This window comes from Chroicocephalus ridibundus, chromosome Z (assembly GCF_963924245.1).
Source record: "Chroicocephalus ridibundus chromosome Z, bChrRid1.1, whole genome shotgun sequence".
NCBI lineage: Eukaryota > Metazoa > Chordata > Aves > Charadriiformes > Laridae > Chroicocephalus > Chroicocephalus ridibundus.
In genome coordinates, this window is record NC_086316.1 from 85,369,862 (window position 1) to 85,386,613 (window position 16,752).

General features: G+C 45.3%; 1 protein-coding gene across 1 annotated transcript in view; it reads left to right on the plus strand.

Annotated features, from left to right (window-relative positions):
• The window catches only part of DCC (DCC netrin 1 receptor), a 587,525-nt gene that overhangs the window by 508,679 nt on the left and 62,094 nt on the right, over nucleotides 1-16,752 (plus strand). Inside the window, exons 16-17 of the mRNA XM_063320711.1 lie at nucleotides 9,253-9,348; nucleotides 13,208-13,446. Coding sequence (XP_063176781.1) covers nucleotides 9,253-9,348; nucleotides 13,208-13,446 — 335 coding nt within the window. The remainder of the gene's footprint in view (nucleotides 1-9,252; nucleotides 9,349-13,207; nucleotides 13,447-16,752) is intronic.

Below are 16,752 nucleotides of genomic sequence, written 5' to 3' on the forward strand. Positions count from 1 at the left end.
AGAAGGTTCTTCATTTTCTTTAATCTTTGCCGATGACAGTTGTGGATTATAACAAAGACATGAAAGGGAACAAAAAAGCTTTTTAATGTAGTTTCGGGTTGTTTTCTTCCCTTTGCATTTTTAATACAAAATGGAGCAGCGAAAATCAAACAAAAATATGTTAAATTTTATGCATCTCACCGATGCCCTCGTAGATCACATTAAAGCACAACACTAGCAAGTAAAGGCACTTTGAGACTCCAGGGACTGTTCATTTTCTTTCTCGCCTTCGAAAAGTGGCTGTCATTTAAAGAGTGCTGCCGTTTCTGCAAATACCTCATGCAACAATTTTCTTTCATTTCTCCCTGGCTTCGCTTTGCTTACAGAGTACGGAGAAATTGCTCCCAAGCAAAGGGCCAGTTTGAGATCCACGCGCTATTTACGTCGCAAACCGATCTCGCCGAACTCCCCCAAACCAGATATTGTGTGGATTTTAAGAGTGTCCCTCGTGTTAAAGTGCGTTTTCGCCTGCCCGTATTCCTACGTGTAGGAATCCTCTCGTGCGCTTCACTGGCTGACTTCCTGTAAGGCATTTTAGTTTGTTTACACCTCAGTTCTCCTCGTGAAAAAATAGCTAAAACTTGCCTAAATGTTTAGGATCTACTGTCAACAGATGGAACAGAAGAGCTGAGTGTCGCTCTTCTTCGTTGGTGAAGAACAGAATGCCTAAGAATAGCTCTTAATCCCAAATCGTAATACAAATCATGCTGATAGCCCAGAATATTTTTTTGTCTTTGAGTTCATTCATCAACACCAAAAAAAGAAGGTTTGTTGCAAGGCTTAGTTTTCAGGGAAAAGGATGGATACGACACCGTGCTTTGCCTTCTCGAATCTTACTGGTATCTCAGTCGCGGATACCAAGGAAATCAAACCAGCTAAGAGACCCAGGCTTACAGACGCGGGATTCTTTGGATGAAAGACTTATTTTTTGCGAAGGAAAACACAACCCCTCCTCATGGTGCAACTGTTGTTGTTATTTTTCGTGTACAAGTGCCCGAAGAAACCTTGCCCCCACATGAGTTAACCCTCTTGGTACATTAATGGCATTTTCTCGGATGTCAGAAAGCATCTCGAGTCACGGCTGTTCATTTTTTATTCATTTGTCCATATGTCTTACACTTAATTTTCTGCTACACTACTTTACTTTTCCTGAGTTTGGCTGCATTTGTAACATCCATAACAAATGTACGTGATACGCATAGGGATTTTTGTTGTTGTTCCGCATCCCTACCGACACGGCGTGCACCGAGCTTGCAATGCACCATGGGACTTGTAAAGGTTCACATCTCCGCAGGAGGCAAGACCTATTTCGAAGCATGCTCAAATGACGGTCTTGGCTTAAAAAAAAGCCCTGCGCACTTCGTTATAATGCACGCAGGACATCGCTCACGGGAGAAATCAGCCAGCAGGCATAATAGATGATGAGATGACATCTTAAAAACAACTGTAAATATGGATTTGCTGTTCGGCTCCTGAACTACATTAAAATGAAAGCACTTAACAGGTTCTCATTATAAATTCTCTTTGCTCCGTTAAGCACTTTCCCTAGTGCTTTAGAAGTTAAATGTGTCCGGAATCAGCCTGAGTACCTATAAATAAATAGACACCACCAGAATAGTGAGAGGCGTCATCGTCATCCAGCTGCAGCAACCTGTTTTGATGCCATGACCTTCGCTGGTTCACAGGAGGGTCATGTTCTCCCTGTGTCACATGATGAGCCCACCCAAAGAGGACTCCAGGGTAGGTCTGTGTTGACTTCTCAGGATGATTTGCCAAGGACACAGCCTGTGAGAAGACGAGGAGGTCCAGTTGCTGAAGGACGCTGCTGGAGCCCACACCACAGCAAAGGCAAAGGTCCAGGTATGGCCACCTAACGGAACGTTTGGAAGATGACTGGAGCCCTGGTTTGTCATCCAAAGAGCTAGAACATGCCCTCAACGGTCGTAAGAGATTCAATGGTGAGAGTGGATTAAAAATCGTAGGTCAGGTTGTATTGGTTTGAAATGTAGATGTGTAGGACTCCCCTCTGTCCCTCCTCCCTCACATCTCTGTGAAGCAGGTGGGCGGAACTGCGCTCCTCGGGGACAATTTTCAATCAAATATAGGAAATAATTTAAGCAGGTCTACGTACGAACATATCTTCATTATTTGTGCTACGGTAGTGCCCAGAGGGTCGAGACGAGATCGGGGTTTCGTTGTCTAGTTAACGTAGAAACATACAGCGAGACTCTACTTCAAAGAGCTCATAGGAAAATACAGAAAATAGGGGGGGGAAAAAAGAAGTTAATACTGTAGGGACTGAAGACACACAAAAAATGGTGATTTGTCCATCATTTTGTGAGAAGTTTGTGACATACTGCAGATGTGAAGCCAAGTTCCCACTGTTCTCTATACTCCCTCACAAAACGAATGTTTTTTGTCTAAAGAGGGCTTCAACGCTCAGGTGGGAATTTTTCCAGGCCAAAAGTTTCAGATTTTGATGCCCCAGTCAGCAATCTACCTTACTCTTCCGGATCCTAAACGCAAGGAATTGATTTTCAGGAGATCCTAGTACTCCCGATGCTTAAAAAACGTATCTAGTTGACTTCGTTTAAACAGTGGATGAAACCTTTGGGGCATGGAAAAAATGTGCCAAAACGGACCTTTTGTGCTTTCCATTCACAAAGAAGCTACTACGCCCGTCCTCTATAATGATGGAAAATGCATTCTTGAATTTTACAGCTTTTGGTAGGTTGAACTTAATTGGACAAAGTTCTTCTCTGTTCCTACGGATTGTTCAGTTTACCAGAAAATGTAAATACACGCTAATTCTGTTGCGTTAGAGAAAGGATGATTTGCTGGTAGGTCTCTTATTTTATTGAAAGCGATACGTGAGCCCTTTATTACCCATTTTAGCCTTTCTGGTAGTGACTCTTTCCAAATTGCCTGATACGTTTTATGAAATAATATCACAGAAATGCTGTCCTCATCCACTCCTGAAAGGCAGCTATTGCTGATGTACCAAGTGCCTGGAAGGAATAAAATAAAATTGTTTTTCTCCGGCTGGCGACACGGGAGAAACTCACTTGGAGAAGTTCACCATGGTGAACCACCATTAAATTTGCTAATACGATTTAAAGATATTTAGTTTTTTTAAAATGTGGATAACATTTCCCTAGATTCTGGTAAAACCTGCGTCTAAGCTTTGCTCTCCAGGGCAGGCGTGTGTTGTCCAAGAGGTGGAACACATCGATTATTGTTTCTTTTGACGGAGTTGAATCTGCTGGCTGTTAGGTGCCCAGTGGCTATTTGTAAAATCATCCGATTCCCTCGGAGCTGTCTCACGCAGCAGGATCTCCACCTGCTTTGGGCTCGTTCGTTGTGGCCCTGTAAGCTACATCCGATGGGGATGGAAGTGCTTTTCTCCCCTGATTTCTGAATTCAATAACCCTTGTCGGCAGAGTTTGTACTGCAATTTGACATTTGTCCTATTGATAGATTACCTTTGCCTGGCAATAAACTACTGTTACTAGGTCTAGGAATGGGCACTGGTGCTATTGATTGCTGGGTGTAATGTTTTCACAACGCCAGGCAGGAGCAAAGGAGGCCTTTCTCTGCTTGCTTTTGGAGATAATGGTGACTGACGGCCTTTCTGCCCTTTAGAGGGTCGTTCGGCATCGGTGGCACTGGAAGGACGCGCGGGGCAGAGACATAATTCTCTTGAAGACCTTTTCTCTTTTAAAAGGGCTTTTCCTGCAGGAGTTACTCCACTTAGAACAAAATATGGGATTTGTGTTTCCGCTCTTTTTGTTGCTAATAAAGAGGAGTCGGTATATTTTTGGTGCGGCAAAGAGTGAGAGCAAGGGAGAGGACAGAAGTGTGCTGTGTCAGCAGCTGCCTTGGAACTGCCTCCGCGGCTCGACATCAAAGCCAGGTTCCTGCTCTCATCACATTTGTGTGAGCACGTGTTAATTCTCACAGAATGACTTAGGTTGGAAGGGATCTCTCAAGTCACGGGGTCCAAGTCTTTCTTCAAGCAAGGCCAGCTTTGAAGATGGCTCCGGGTCACACCAGCGTCATCAGCAGCTGACTTCTGAGGGCCTCCAGGGATGGGTGTTCCACAGCCTCTCTGGGCTCCTGCCTCAGCGCTTGGCAACCCTCGTATTTCTTTTTTTCCAAATAGCTAATAGGGATTTCTCTTACTACAACTTCCACCTGTTCCTTTTACTGCAGGATGTTGTCAAACCCCGTCTTGTTTGACAAGATGTCTTTGTTTTCCACCTTGTCTACCGGGAGGCCATGGCTCCTCATGATGGATACCTTACTACTGGCTCTGCCATCCCAAGGGTAGATTCCTGTAGCCCGTGGTTAAAAACAGCTTAGTTATGGGGGAAAAAAGCGCAAAAGATGGGAACTTTCCTCCTCAGCAAGCTTTGGAACGTTATTATACTGTACTCAGACGCTGAAGCTCAAGTAGAGTAAAAGGGATCAGATCCTCAACAAGTTGCTACTTCACGTTTGGTTAGCGTCAAGAAAGGCACTGACAAAGGCATTGTGAGAAGATTATTGAATGTATAGTGTATCTTTACTGCTATTTTACAAGTAAATATTTATAGTTAATGTTTATTGAGTGCATATAGTAAGTATGTGTGGAAGAAATTCAGGTGTTTTTCAGTGGAAGGCAGTAGCTCCGAGTGGTACGATGGGATGAGCAACGTTTTTGTGATGCTCAGGAGATCCCGTCTTAGCTTTGGCTCTCCCGGGGTACCGGTCCGTAGAGCACTCTGCAGGTCCCTCCTCTCAGGTAGTTGCTAAAGTGGGAAATGAGAAGAGGACTTGAGAAGGAATTTTTATTTGAGACGGAAAGGAGCTGATCAGGAAAATCATCTGAGTGCGCCTCCCTCTTTCCAACTCTGTCGTTTAAGGTGAGGAGCTTTCCTCGGGTTGTAGTTCACATCTACTTGTCAAACGTTTATTTTCTATTTATAGCTTAAAGAGAAAACTAAATCAGACATGAAGACTCAACATTTGTCGAAAGACCCCATGTAGTGCCTCTAGAACGTCACAATTTTAGCCTTTTAAAGAAGAAAATAGCTGTGGTAGCTGGAATGAGTTGCTATTTGTTGATTATTTTCTTTCCGGTAACAACATCTGTCAGTAGAAGAAATTGATTTTGTTCATACTTGGTTTGAACTTCTTGCACTTTTCCTTTTTTTTTTTTTTTATTTAAGTTGAACTGCAGAACACAACTTTATTTCCAGAGCATGTTCCACACCGACACTGACATGGGGAATTCTTGGCTGATGCTCTAATTAGAGCTGAATTCTCAGCTTCTTCAAAGGCAAGAAGAGATTTCTTCTGCCAGAAAAAAAAGCGTATCGTTCTCCTTCTCCTGCTCCAGAATAGCAAATACAAACGGTAACATCATCGTTAGAGAGCTGTGTTCCTCGCTGCGGTGAATAGGAGTCGGTGGAGAAAAAAATCAGGATTTACCTCTGAATTCTTGCAGTTGCACTGCAATCTCTAAAGCCCCATTTCTTTGTTTATTTGCCTTATTGCTGCCAGGAGCGCTAACGACCCTTCTGTTCCATTACCTGCCGCGCTATTAGTAGGTTTGCACTAAAAAAACTTCCCTCATTTGAACCCCCGCTCCACTCAGTGGCATTTAAGCAAAAAAAGAGCACCAGAATGACCCCCGTAAGTATTATTGATACTCAGCGCGGTTCAAAAAGCAGCTCTCTGCCACACGATAATATTAATGCTTTTCTCATTTTTTCACTGTATTGGACTAAACCGAACTCTGCTACTGTGTTCAAACGCCGTACCGTGGCAAATTGCCTTTTCCCCTCTTATCTAAGAGGAGACTCAAGCAATTATTTATTGCTCCAGTTAGCAGCAGCTCAAATTAACCACCTGAATTTTTCATGTTTTTAACAGAAAGCTACAGATCGCGTCCTCATCCCAAGCTTAGCTCATTTTTGCAAAGGTAACCTCACCCAACCTAGTTATAAACATAAATCATACGTCACTCTGCTCAATTTATAACATTTGGTGGACCATACATTGTGCTATATGGGCAGTGGTAATGAAGTATGTGCTAAATAGTCTCCGTTTTTAAATTTTCCGTGAACTTATCACATCTTTTCCACCTAATTTATCATTTTCTGCGAGTATATTTTTCATGATCGAATTAATAGTAGATCACTCCTTTTGCTTATTCGTTATTGGGAATACACGCTGTGTTTTGATTAGACGTGGCGGTTCGATGGGGCTTTGGGGGTTTTGGCGGTAATTTCTAGAATCGGGTTTCTCGAGTAATGGTTCACATTTGAAAAAATCAGTGTTGAGGGTGATGTTCTTTTCTGACCAATGTCTCGTTATTTAAAATTTAAGCCAAGTAAAGTCCAGACATCTGTGCTGTGGCCATAACCAGTGGAGATATGCACCGATACTTGGAGGCTGATTCATCTTCCCCTTCTTAAATACCTCCCTTAGCGTGGGATGAATTGTCCTTCAGAGTCTGGGTGATGGCAATCCCAGGCACAAACACAGGTTGGGAGGAGAATGGCTTGGAAACAGCCCTGAGGAGAAGGACTTGGGGGTGTTGGTGGATGAGAAGCTCAACATGAGCTGGCAGCGCGCGCTTGCAGCCCAGAAACCCCCCGCAGCCTGGGCTGCATCAAAAGAAGTGTGGCCAACAGGGCAAGGGAGGTGATTCTACCCCTCTGCCCCGCTCTTGTGAGACCCCACCTGGAGTACTGTGTCCAGCTCTGGAGCTCTCAGCACAAGAAGGACACGGAGCTGTTGGAGCGGGGCCAGAGGAGGCCCCAGAGATGCTGGGAGGGCTGGAGCCCCTCTGCTGGGAGGACAGGCTGAGAGAGCTGGGGGGGTTCAGCCTGGAGAAGAGAAGGCTCCGCGGAGACCTTCCAGCCCCTTCCAGTCCCTCAAGGGGCTCCAGGAAAGCTGGGGAGGGACTCTGGAGCAGGGAGGGGAGCCATGGGACGAGGGGGAATGGTTTTAAACTGGAAGAGGGGCAATTTAAATGAGATATTGGGAAGAAATGTTTCACTCTGAGGGTGGTGAGCCCCTGGCCCAGGGTGCCCAGAGAAGCTGTGGCTGCCCCATCCCTGGAGGGGTTCAAGGCCAGGTTGGCCGGGGCTTGGAGCAACCTGGGCTGGTGGGAGGTGTCCCCGCCCGGGGCAGGGCGTGGCACTGGGTGGGCTTTAAATGTCCCTTCCAGCCCAAACCATTCTGTGCTTCTATGATTCGGTCAGTGTGGGGACAGCCCTTAAAAACTAAACCACAGGCCTGATTTATGGAAAGCAATCGGATGAATACGCTGTCCCATCTCTAAATGTCCCCTTCAGGATAGTCACCACGTTCACTGCTGGTAACAGCGAATGCCTGGTACGTCTCAAAGTCCTAAAAGTTCCTCTTTTGGTATTCTTCCCTCTATTAACCAAAGTCTGCCCTAGCGAATGGTCTGCGTTAACCCCTCGCCAGGCATCTTTCAAAGCTCCTAAATAGACACAACAGCCCGGGCACGGGTAGAAGCAAGAGATGGAGTCGGTCGAGATTCTGCATATGAATTTCTTTGGCAGAAACTACCGAACGTGACGTTCTTAAACCCTCAGCTAAATAACGACTTTGTGTCTCAACAAATAAATCTTCGCGTGGAATCTGGAGAGTTGCAACACTTAGTTAAATTAGAAATTAAAAGTAGTATGCTAATACACAGTGGAAAATGAAAATACATGCTACATCTCTGTGAATGCGAAATCATTTCCTTATGAGTAATGATATTACAGCGAGTACCAACGGAATTAATAACCGTACAATACTTAGCGCAGGGAGTTATTAATGCACCCGTCATTCATTTGGCAATTTTTAAAGTTTGGCTCTTTTGCAATAGAAGCCCAGAAGTCACCTGAATATTAAACAAATATGTCAGTGTTTCTGCTGGACGTAAAATTAAGTACAAAATATGTGGGTGGAAAGGATATTAGTAACAATATGCAATAAGTACTTAAAGATTATTTACTCATTTCGGATTCGGTGTAATAGTATTAATCATGCTGAGCTGATTTGGTGCTAATGTAGATGAAATAGGTAATTCTGCAGCGGGTCTTTTGCAATGTCACGTTAATAAATGCCTCTTCACACGCGAGCGTTAGTTATTTTTCAGTAAAGGACTTTGAGGAGGCAGTTCCCATCTTTGGCAGGTGTATGAGCACCCGCTATTTTCAGCCGCAATTTTCTTCTGTACAAATAAAAAATTAACAGCTAAAAAAAGCAAACAAACTGGGGATGGAGCAACTCACGTGGAAAAAAAAATCAGGAAAATGGATTGCCTTGTTTTTCTCGGGAAACGGCAGCAAAAAGCAACGTGGAACTGACCTGCTCGTTTCACTTTGTTTTCATTTAGGGACATATTTAGAGGAAACCAGGCCACGCAAAGCAGCGCACCCAGAAATTAATTCCCGTCTGCTATTTGGTGCCTGCCCCATCCTTCATATTTACAACGTAGCGTGAGGAGTTCTCAGTGAGATAAAAGGTGGTAAAATGGATATTACCGATGAAATTCTGGCGTCGAGAAATTAAAGAAGGGAGGCTTTTTGCTCAGCGTCCAAGAAAATTGATTATCGGGGTGCGTGAACTGCTCCGGGCTGGGTTGAGGAGCAGGAGGGCTGGACGCCCACGGCTCATGGTGTGGATTTCGGGATCCTGCGGCTGGTGACCCTCAACCATCTCTTCCCCCACGGGCCCCGGGATGGCGGCGTGTCCTCAGGAGGGGCTGTGCGGGGCTGGATCGCCGCGTCCCCGGCTCCATCCGGCAGGGTGATACTGGTACCCGCAGCATCCCTCGCCGCCCTTTAGCCCTACACGTAGCCCCGTGTCTGAGGCTTCCTCTGCTCCGAGCGATGGGTCAGGAGGTCCGGCGGATGCACAGAGTTGGTTTTAGTGCTTTTTTGCAGACAGAACTGCAGGTTATTGCAAGAACTTCAGCTCACCGCTGATGAAGGTCGCACCCGCAGACTGAGATAAATGAAGCCTTTGGAAAGGAGGCAAATACGATGGGCAGCAGTTGTGCTCATCGCTTACGTTGCACAGGCGTTTGCTTAACTTTATGTTATTTTTTCTTGCTTTTCAGGAAAGCGCTCGTCCATTCTGTACCCCAGATCTGCCTTTTAACAGTGTGTGCTTTGTTTTGCCTTCTTTTTTTCCCTCCTGCAGAGCCAAGTTCGCATTACGTGATTTCCCTAAAGGCCTTTAACAACGCGGGCGAAGGGGTGCCTCTGTACGAAAGCGCGACCACCAGGTCGATGACAGGTGAGCTGGTTCACGATCTGCTCCCCATCACTCACCGTTCGCTTTGCAAAGGTGCACATCAGGCACAGCGTTTTGGTCAAGGCCCTGGAAGAAAAGAGCTCCGCAACCTCCGGGTCCCCGCTAGAATAAATCAGCTTCATTTGCTGCTTTATTGTAACTACACAGATAGAATGAGTTATTTACCCTTTCCAGAAATCGGCTGTAGAAATTTAATGGGATGCTCACAACTGCTTGCTCTTTGGTGCGGGTTGGCTTGGGAGAAGCATGACTCCCAAACAATTTAAATATTTAAAGATCCAGGCCGGATAGTGGTGAATAACTTCGCTGAATTAAGCCCAGATGAATTTTATTTTTTTTTATTTCGTTTTTAAAGCAGTTTAAATGAAAACGAATTAGTTAAATACCACACGGTCATCATGCGCATTTACAGAAGCACGTAGAGGGCTTGCAAAAGGTGAAGGAATATACTGATAGATTTTCCTGGCAGGGTAAAGCTGGCAGAAGGGATTACCCAGCGGTAACGGAGCTTTTAGGCAACTGTTTTTCTCTGATGCGTTGCTGGGACCCTAGCAAAGTTATAAAATCAGAATTAGTCTTGTGCGGCACTGTCTTCCGGCCTGCCTCGTGGTTTTCCCGCGACCACTGGTGCGTGGGTGGGACTGACGAAAGATTAAAAGAACACAGAACTGAGGGGGAAAAAAAAAAAAAAAACCCCGATGTTTTTCCTCTGGAGTGACACCATCCTTTGGCGAAGGTTTTTTTTCTCGCGTTCCACCCATGGTGTTCAGAGCTGCCTGGAAGGGGAGCTGTGTCACTGAGAGCAAACCCGATCACCGACGCTGGCTTGGGTGGACCACGAGGAAGAAATCACCCAAATGGCGCTTCTGTGGCTCCACGAGGAAAAACAGCTTTTATCCGTATGGTTTTGTGAAGTATTCCCATAAGAAATCTTGGAAAGTCAGAAGGAGAAAGATGAAAAAAAAAAAAAAGAGATTAATTACACAATCAAGGGCAACCGTAACAAGCTGCATTAGATATAATAAGTGTCAGGAAACTTCTGGCTCAAAATTGTTAATCTTCCTTCTTGCGTGGAGTCTACAGAGGTCATTCTGGCTGAGTGTGTCTTGTAAAATCTTTTTCCAGTGAGTTTGCTTCAGGATCCATATATATTTTTTAAGTTTTTTGTTCCCTGTCGATTGTATTTAAAAATTACCCGGCTGGCCGGTGGGATTTGATTTTATGTCTGCGTATAACCTCTCGTAAACGAAACAATATCCAGGTGTGACAAAGGTAATTCAGACTTGGGCTCTGTTTCGGTGAACTGATGATCATCTGCGAGAAACCCACCTCGGTGGAGACTTCCATGCCCGGAGCTTCCCACCACCTACGGGATGCAGCCTCTGAAAGGAGCCGGTGGCCTGCATCATTCCTGGAGGAACATCTCAAAAAAGGCTTTTAGCAAAGCACGGGAACTGCGTTCCCCAAGCAGCGGCCGAGCTGACGCACCCCAGACACCAAAAAAACCCCAAAACTCTGGGTTTGCGTGTCCCTTTGGTGTATAAACAGACATATTTTGGTGTCTGCTTGTGTGGATACGATGTGCAAAATAAAGTTCTGTAAGCGCAATATTCGCGAAACAACCCCAAAGAGGGCAAGAAACTGTTTCCCGTCAGGAGATTGCAATTGCCGAGTGACAGATGTCTGCGCGTAAATCATAGCAAATGAAACTGTGGTGGGAAGTGGAGGGCAGTATTTAGGGCCCTATTTTCAGCCCCCGCCGGATTATAGACGTTTCCCTCTTCCTCAGGTCAGTGGTGACGTTCAGAAACTAAATTATCTTGATTGATCGCGTCTGACCATTTATTCTGCTAAACCCAGCTTTTTCCCATAATCTCCTCTACAGCAGGACTTTAGTTTTCAGTATGGGAAAGACAGGAGAAAGGAAGCGCGGTATTTGTTAAAATGCCAGCTCGGCTCCAGGTACATTGACTGCCGTCATTACTTTGTAAAAAAAAAAATCCAAACCAAGAGGCAAGCTCACCATCCAAAGTTTACGGCCAGTTCTTTTGGAAAACTTTGGTTCAGGAAAAGAAACTGGCAACTTTCCACTTGCAGAAGCTCGATTCACCAGGATGGGGCAAAAAAGAGATTCACCTGCCCGTCCGTCTGCGTGTGGGTCGTGTGTTGGGGTTTTGGATCACTGCAACAGCAACCAGGTTGCTTCATTTCCTTCAACGCTCGTATTCAAACTCCTTACGAAGCAGCTTTTGATGAACGAAGACAACAGAAGGAGCAGGTGGAACCTAATGGCTGATCATACGTTTCAAACGTCCTCCTCTCCTCTGTTTTCGCTTCTGAAGGCTGTGGCCTCCCAAAGTTCTGAATAATGAATTACAAAACCATAAAACCAGGGGGTGATCAAAGGGTGTCAAGAGCTGGAATTGGACATGGAGCAGACAAACTGTGGCAACTCTCAGTGAGGAAGTATTAGAGTCATCTATGCTTTGATTAATTAATTAGCACATTATTTTAAGGGAAAAAAAAAACCCAAGCAACCTTTTGGCGTGCTTTTGCTGCACTTCACACACGGCGTTTTGAAATTGTGTTCAGAAAAATCACAACTGGTAAATAACGAGTCTGTAAGTATAGTTCTATAAGACAGGCCAGAAGCTGACCGGGTGCTTCAACAAGGACCGGGGTATTTAAACCGAGTAGAAATGGTCTCTGGTTCCCACGTGGATGCTGTCACCGTGCAGCCCCAAAGGGAAGAGACAGCAGATATCTCAGTAATTAAGCTGGCCAGAATTTGCTCGTGACATTGCACAGCCCATGGTGCTCAGCATCTTCTCCCCAAAGACCCCCCTGGTCACAGACACGTGGGACAAGAGGAAATGGCCTCCAGTTGCGCCAGGGGAGGTTTAAATTAGATATTAGGGAAAATTTTGACACTGAAAGGGTTGTCACGCATCGAACAGGCTGCCTGGGGAAGTGCTGGAGTCGCCATCCCTGGAGATACTTAAAAGACGGGTAGATGGAGCGCTTAGAGATACGGTTTAGTGATGGGTTTTGTCAGTGTTGGGCTGGTGGTTGGACTCGATGATCTGAAAGGTCCCTTCCAGCTTAGGTGATTCCGTGATTCTATGGGAGAGGAACTGTGCTTGTTCCTCGAGAAGGAAGCCCACTTGAAGATAAATCCACGTCTCCACGCCTGGACGTGCCCATTTATCACGCTGATGGTATTACACCGACAATTGCAAGATCTTCGCTTAAGCAGTGAAATTGTTGTCTTCTGTTTTGCTTAACAAACATTTAAGCAGATGCAGAATATGTTCCTTTCAAGAGCCCAAAACAACAAAAGGGGCTGCCGAGAGAGAGAAAAGCATAGGTACCTCCTGCACGTCTGAGACCATGTCGTGTCTATAAATCAGGTTGGAAGATGACGCACTCTCCACTTTGTAGGTGTTTCCAGAGTGTATCAGTTAAGTGATTCTGTGTTTTGAAGAAAATGTAAATCATTTTAAGGAGAGGCCGTGCACTGACTTCATCTCGTGTGAGGAAAACGCGGCGTACCTGGAAGTGTTTAAACAAGTCGTGCAAAATAGCACTTTGCGCTGGTTAGTTTTGTTGTAGTGATGTAACTGAAAATGTTGCTGGTGCGTTCTCATTTTGCATTAATGCCTTTCTTTCTGTTCCCCTCATGTTCCTCCTCCTCATTAATGCCATGCATTTAACCCATTGTGATGTGTGCCCCTTGGTGGCTGTTTGGTTTTTTTTTGGTTTGTTTTCTTTTGTTGTTTTTCTGTTTAACTTACCTTATTCATTTATTTTGGAATGCTCATTTGGTGATGTATGGACCCAGACCCCATTGATCCATTAGAAGTTGATTTTTATCCTTTGCTTGATGATTTCCCTACCTCAGTCCCAGATATCTCCACCCCCATGCTCCCACCAGTAGGTGTCCAGGCTGTTACACTTACGCATGACGCAGTGAGGGTCATCTGGGCAGACAACTCTGTCCCAAAGAACCAAAAGACTACGGAGGTTCGCTTCTACACGGTCCGATGGAGAACGAGCTATTCGACAAGCGCTAAGTACAAGGTGAAATTTTAACACGTTACGAATTTATGAGCGATTTCATCTGTTCGTATTTGATTTGGAAAGGCTCTGAATTGGCTTTTATGAACAACCCTCCACCAAAAGTCCCGTTCCAGCCAAAGGGAGACCTGCCTAACTGCTGCTTCCTAGAAATCCATGCGTTCAATTGGATGAAAATGCTGTATTTTAATTCCAGGTGATCTTTAGTCTTTAGCAATCAGAATAAATTAGTCACAGATTTGGTAGCACAACAGCGTAGCACAAATGGGAAGAAATACCAGTTGCACCCAACAAAGTATGGCAATTCCACCCGCCCGTATTACGTATTCCCAAACAGCAAAAAATGAAGGTTAGTTTATGAGAAAACTCAATTTGAACGGAGATGACAGCGCCGTGCTACGTTCTCTATGAGCATTTCTTTTCATGTCCCAATGAAAGCAGTACCAAGACCCGTGCGGTGCCGCAGAGATACGGTGGGACAGGGAATGGGAAGGAACAAGCCCAGCCTTTAGGCTTTTTTTGTTTGCTTGTTTTTGAACAAGAAGCTGCTTTTCCCCGCTATTGTCAGCTTTGTATATTGCATCTCGTATAACATCTCCGCCTTCCCCGTGATGAGCATGTCCTTCCTCCCGTGCCCTACCATAATAGTTGTTATTGCTTGCCTAAAGGATCGTATTGATCCATAGGGAGTTGTTTGCGATGGAAGGATTTTTATACTATGTTTTGGTTTTTACTGTTCTCTGTCGTAACAAAAGCAGCCTCGTACGAGTCATTTTAACAAGGGCTGAGGAACAGGCCGTGCTTTATCCCACTGAGGGTCCTCCGATTAGAGCCTGAGTGATGTGTCAGAATATAGGTTGGCCTTTCTAAACCCCAGAGGCTGGTTCTCAACTTCTCCCAGGTCTGGGGTACACCTGTCCTACAGACTCTAATCTCAAGATCTTTCCCAGATAGTTTTTGGAAGGAATGATGGCGGAGAAGCCTTCAATCCCCTTTCCGAGCGTGACTTTTCAGTTCTTCCCCTTACGCGTCTCCATCAGAATTTGGCTTGCTGGCACGCGGCTGAGTCCGTGTGCTGCCGTGAGCTATCGATTTCATAGAATCATAGATCATAGAATTGTTAGGGTTGGAAGGGACCTTAAAGACCATCTAGTTCCAACCCCCCTGCCCTGGGCAGGGACACCTCCCACTGGATCAGGTTGCTCAGAGCCCCATCCAGCCTGGCCTTAAAGACTTCCAGGGATGGGGCTTCCACCACCTCTCTGGGCAACCTGGTCCAGTGTCTTACCACCCTCATGGGGAAGAACTTCTTCCTAACGTCCAGTCTGAATCGACCCATCTCTAGTTTTAATGCATTCCCTCTAGTCCTACCATTACCCGACATCCTAAAAAGTCCCTCCCCAGCTTTCTTGTAGGCCCCCTTAAGATACTGGTAGGCTATTCAGCTGTGACAAGCTCTTAGGTAATTAAGAGGTGCCAAAACGATGCATTGTAATATTTTGCATGCCCTACCTTGATGCGAATCCTGTTTCGAGATGGATTTCCCTGCCCAACAAAACGAGGACTGTAGCACAGGGAAGCGCAGCGAGTCCCAGTTTCAGCTCTGGGGATGAAATCAAGGCTCCAGAAAAGGCAACTTTGTGTTTTGCCGCTCACAGTCAATCATACCATTTTCTCTAGTTTCCTAATGCATGTCCTGAGCGGAACGCAGAGGAAAATGGTGGGTGACCAACAAAAATGATCAAAAATAGCCCTATTAATGTGCTGTTCTGGAGAAGAACATCCTGCTTGGAGGTGTCGAGCTCGTTGGCCTTCTGCTAACATGAGCGGATGGACATCTCTCGCAGAGCCACCACGAAGGGCTCCAGGAGCCATCAAGGAGCAGGAGACTGAGGAGGAGAGGAGCAAGAGTGAAATTACCTTTTTTTTCACCACCATCACTAGTTTGGCCAGTCTTGGGGGGTGGCACATAAAGAGCCGGTCGGGTTCATTTATTCCAGTTCAATCACCCAGAAGCAGAAACAATAGAAGAACTTTCAAGAGGGTCTGCTTTCTTGAAATAACCACATTTTTTAAGGAAACAAGATCAAACCCATTATGTTATTCTTTGAAAACGGTGGGGGAAGGCTCACAAATAGTTTCCCAAAGCGCTTGCCCTGTGCGTTGGCATTGAATTTCCAAGTCTTTTGAGGTTTTCCCATTGAAGCCTCCCGTTGCTTCAAAAATGTGTATCAAATCTAATATAATGGAGGCTTGAGCCTTTCCCGTTGAAGTGGGAAGCGTATAAATTTAACTTCGCCCTGCCAACTTCACTTTGTACAGGCCGTCCCGAACGGGCATGGCGTGGCATCGCTAAAGGTACTTGCTCCGGTTACACCCCCTTCATCTCAACGTGGAATTAACTTCGAGGATGTTTGCGACTGTTGAAATGCTAATGTTTAGTATGGAGCGAAACAGTCGAAGAAAAACCCTCAGCTGGAGACAAATAACTTTCTTTTCACACAAAAGAACCCCCTGTCTTTATGTTCCGCTAAAGACTGGTTTGTCCAGGAGTAGGTTCAAAGCCTGTTGGTTTTTCCAGCTGTGTTTTTCCTGATCAGGTGTAATATCTGAGCACTTCCGTAGTACGAGTTATCAGATTTAGTTGCCCTCAGTCATGCTGAGGAGTATTTTACGCCATAAATCATTTCATTTCTTCCAACATCTTTTCTGGGGGAGAAAATTATTATTCCCTAAATTGAAATCCAGCCTTTAGCCAAAGAATAACTTGTGTAAAGTCAAGGAGGTAGATTTTGCCGTCTTTGGCAAGCGAGTAGTTTGGCCGTGTAGTTCGTGAACACGTAGTTTATAAGGGCTGGTTCTGCTTCTCCCTTTTTATAGAGGGAGATTCTCTGCTGGAATAAAGCCCTACTACAGATAAATCGCAAAAACTGCTATATTTCCAAGAACTAGGAGTTTGAATTGAGCATGAAGATGATAAAATTCGGTATTGTATTAAGTCTTCCTATCAAGTAGCATGCAAAACATCTGCCAGAGCGCTCGTCATAAAGCAGTTCAGCGTGTAGGCATATAGAGCCCGTGCATTAATGTCTCTGCAAAATACATTTCTCCCGCTCCCCCTTGAATATTAGTGCTTCGTTCTGTGCTGTGCTGCAAATCTGACGTCCCGTTTTTAGTAAAGGTGGATTTCTTTTTGAATCGTCTGATGATTGGCGTCAGAATGGCATTACCGACGCGTGCCAGCGAGAGGCCTCCTTGTGGACCGCTTCCCAGATGTGAACGTGGAGGTAGTCTTCTGGTGGGAAGTCA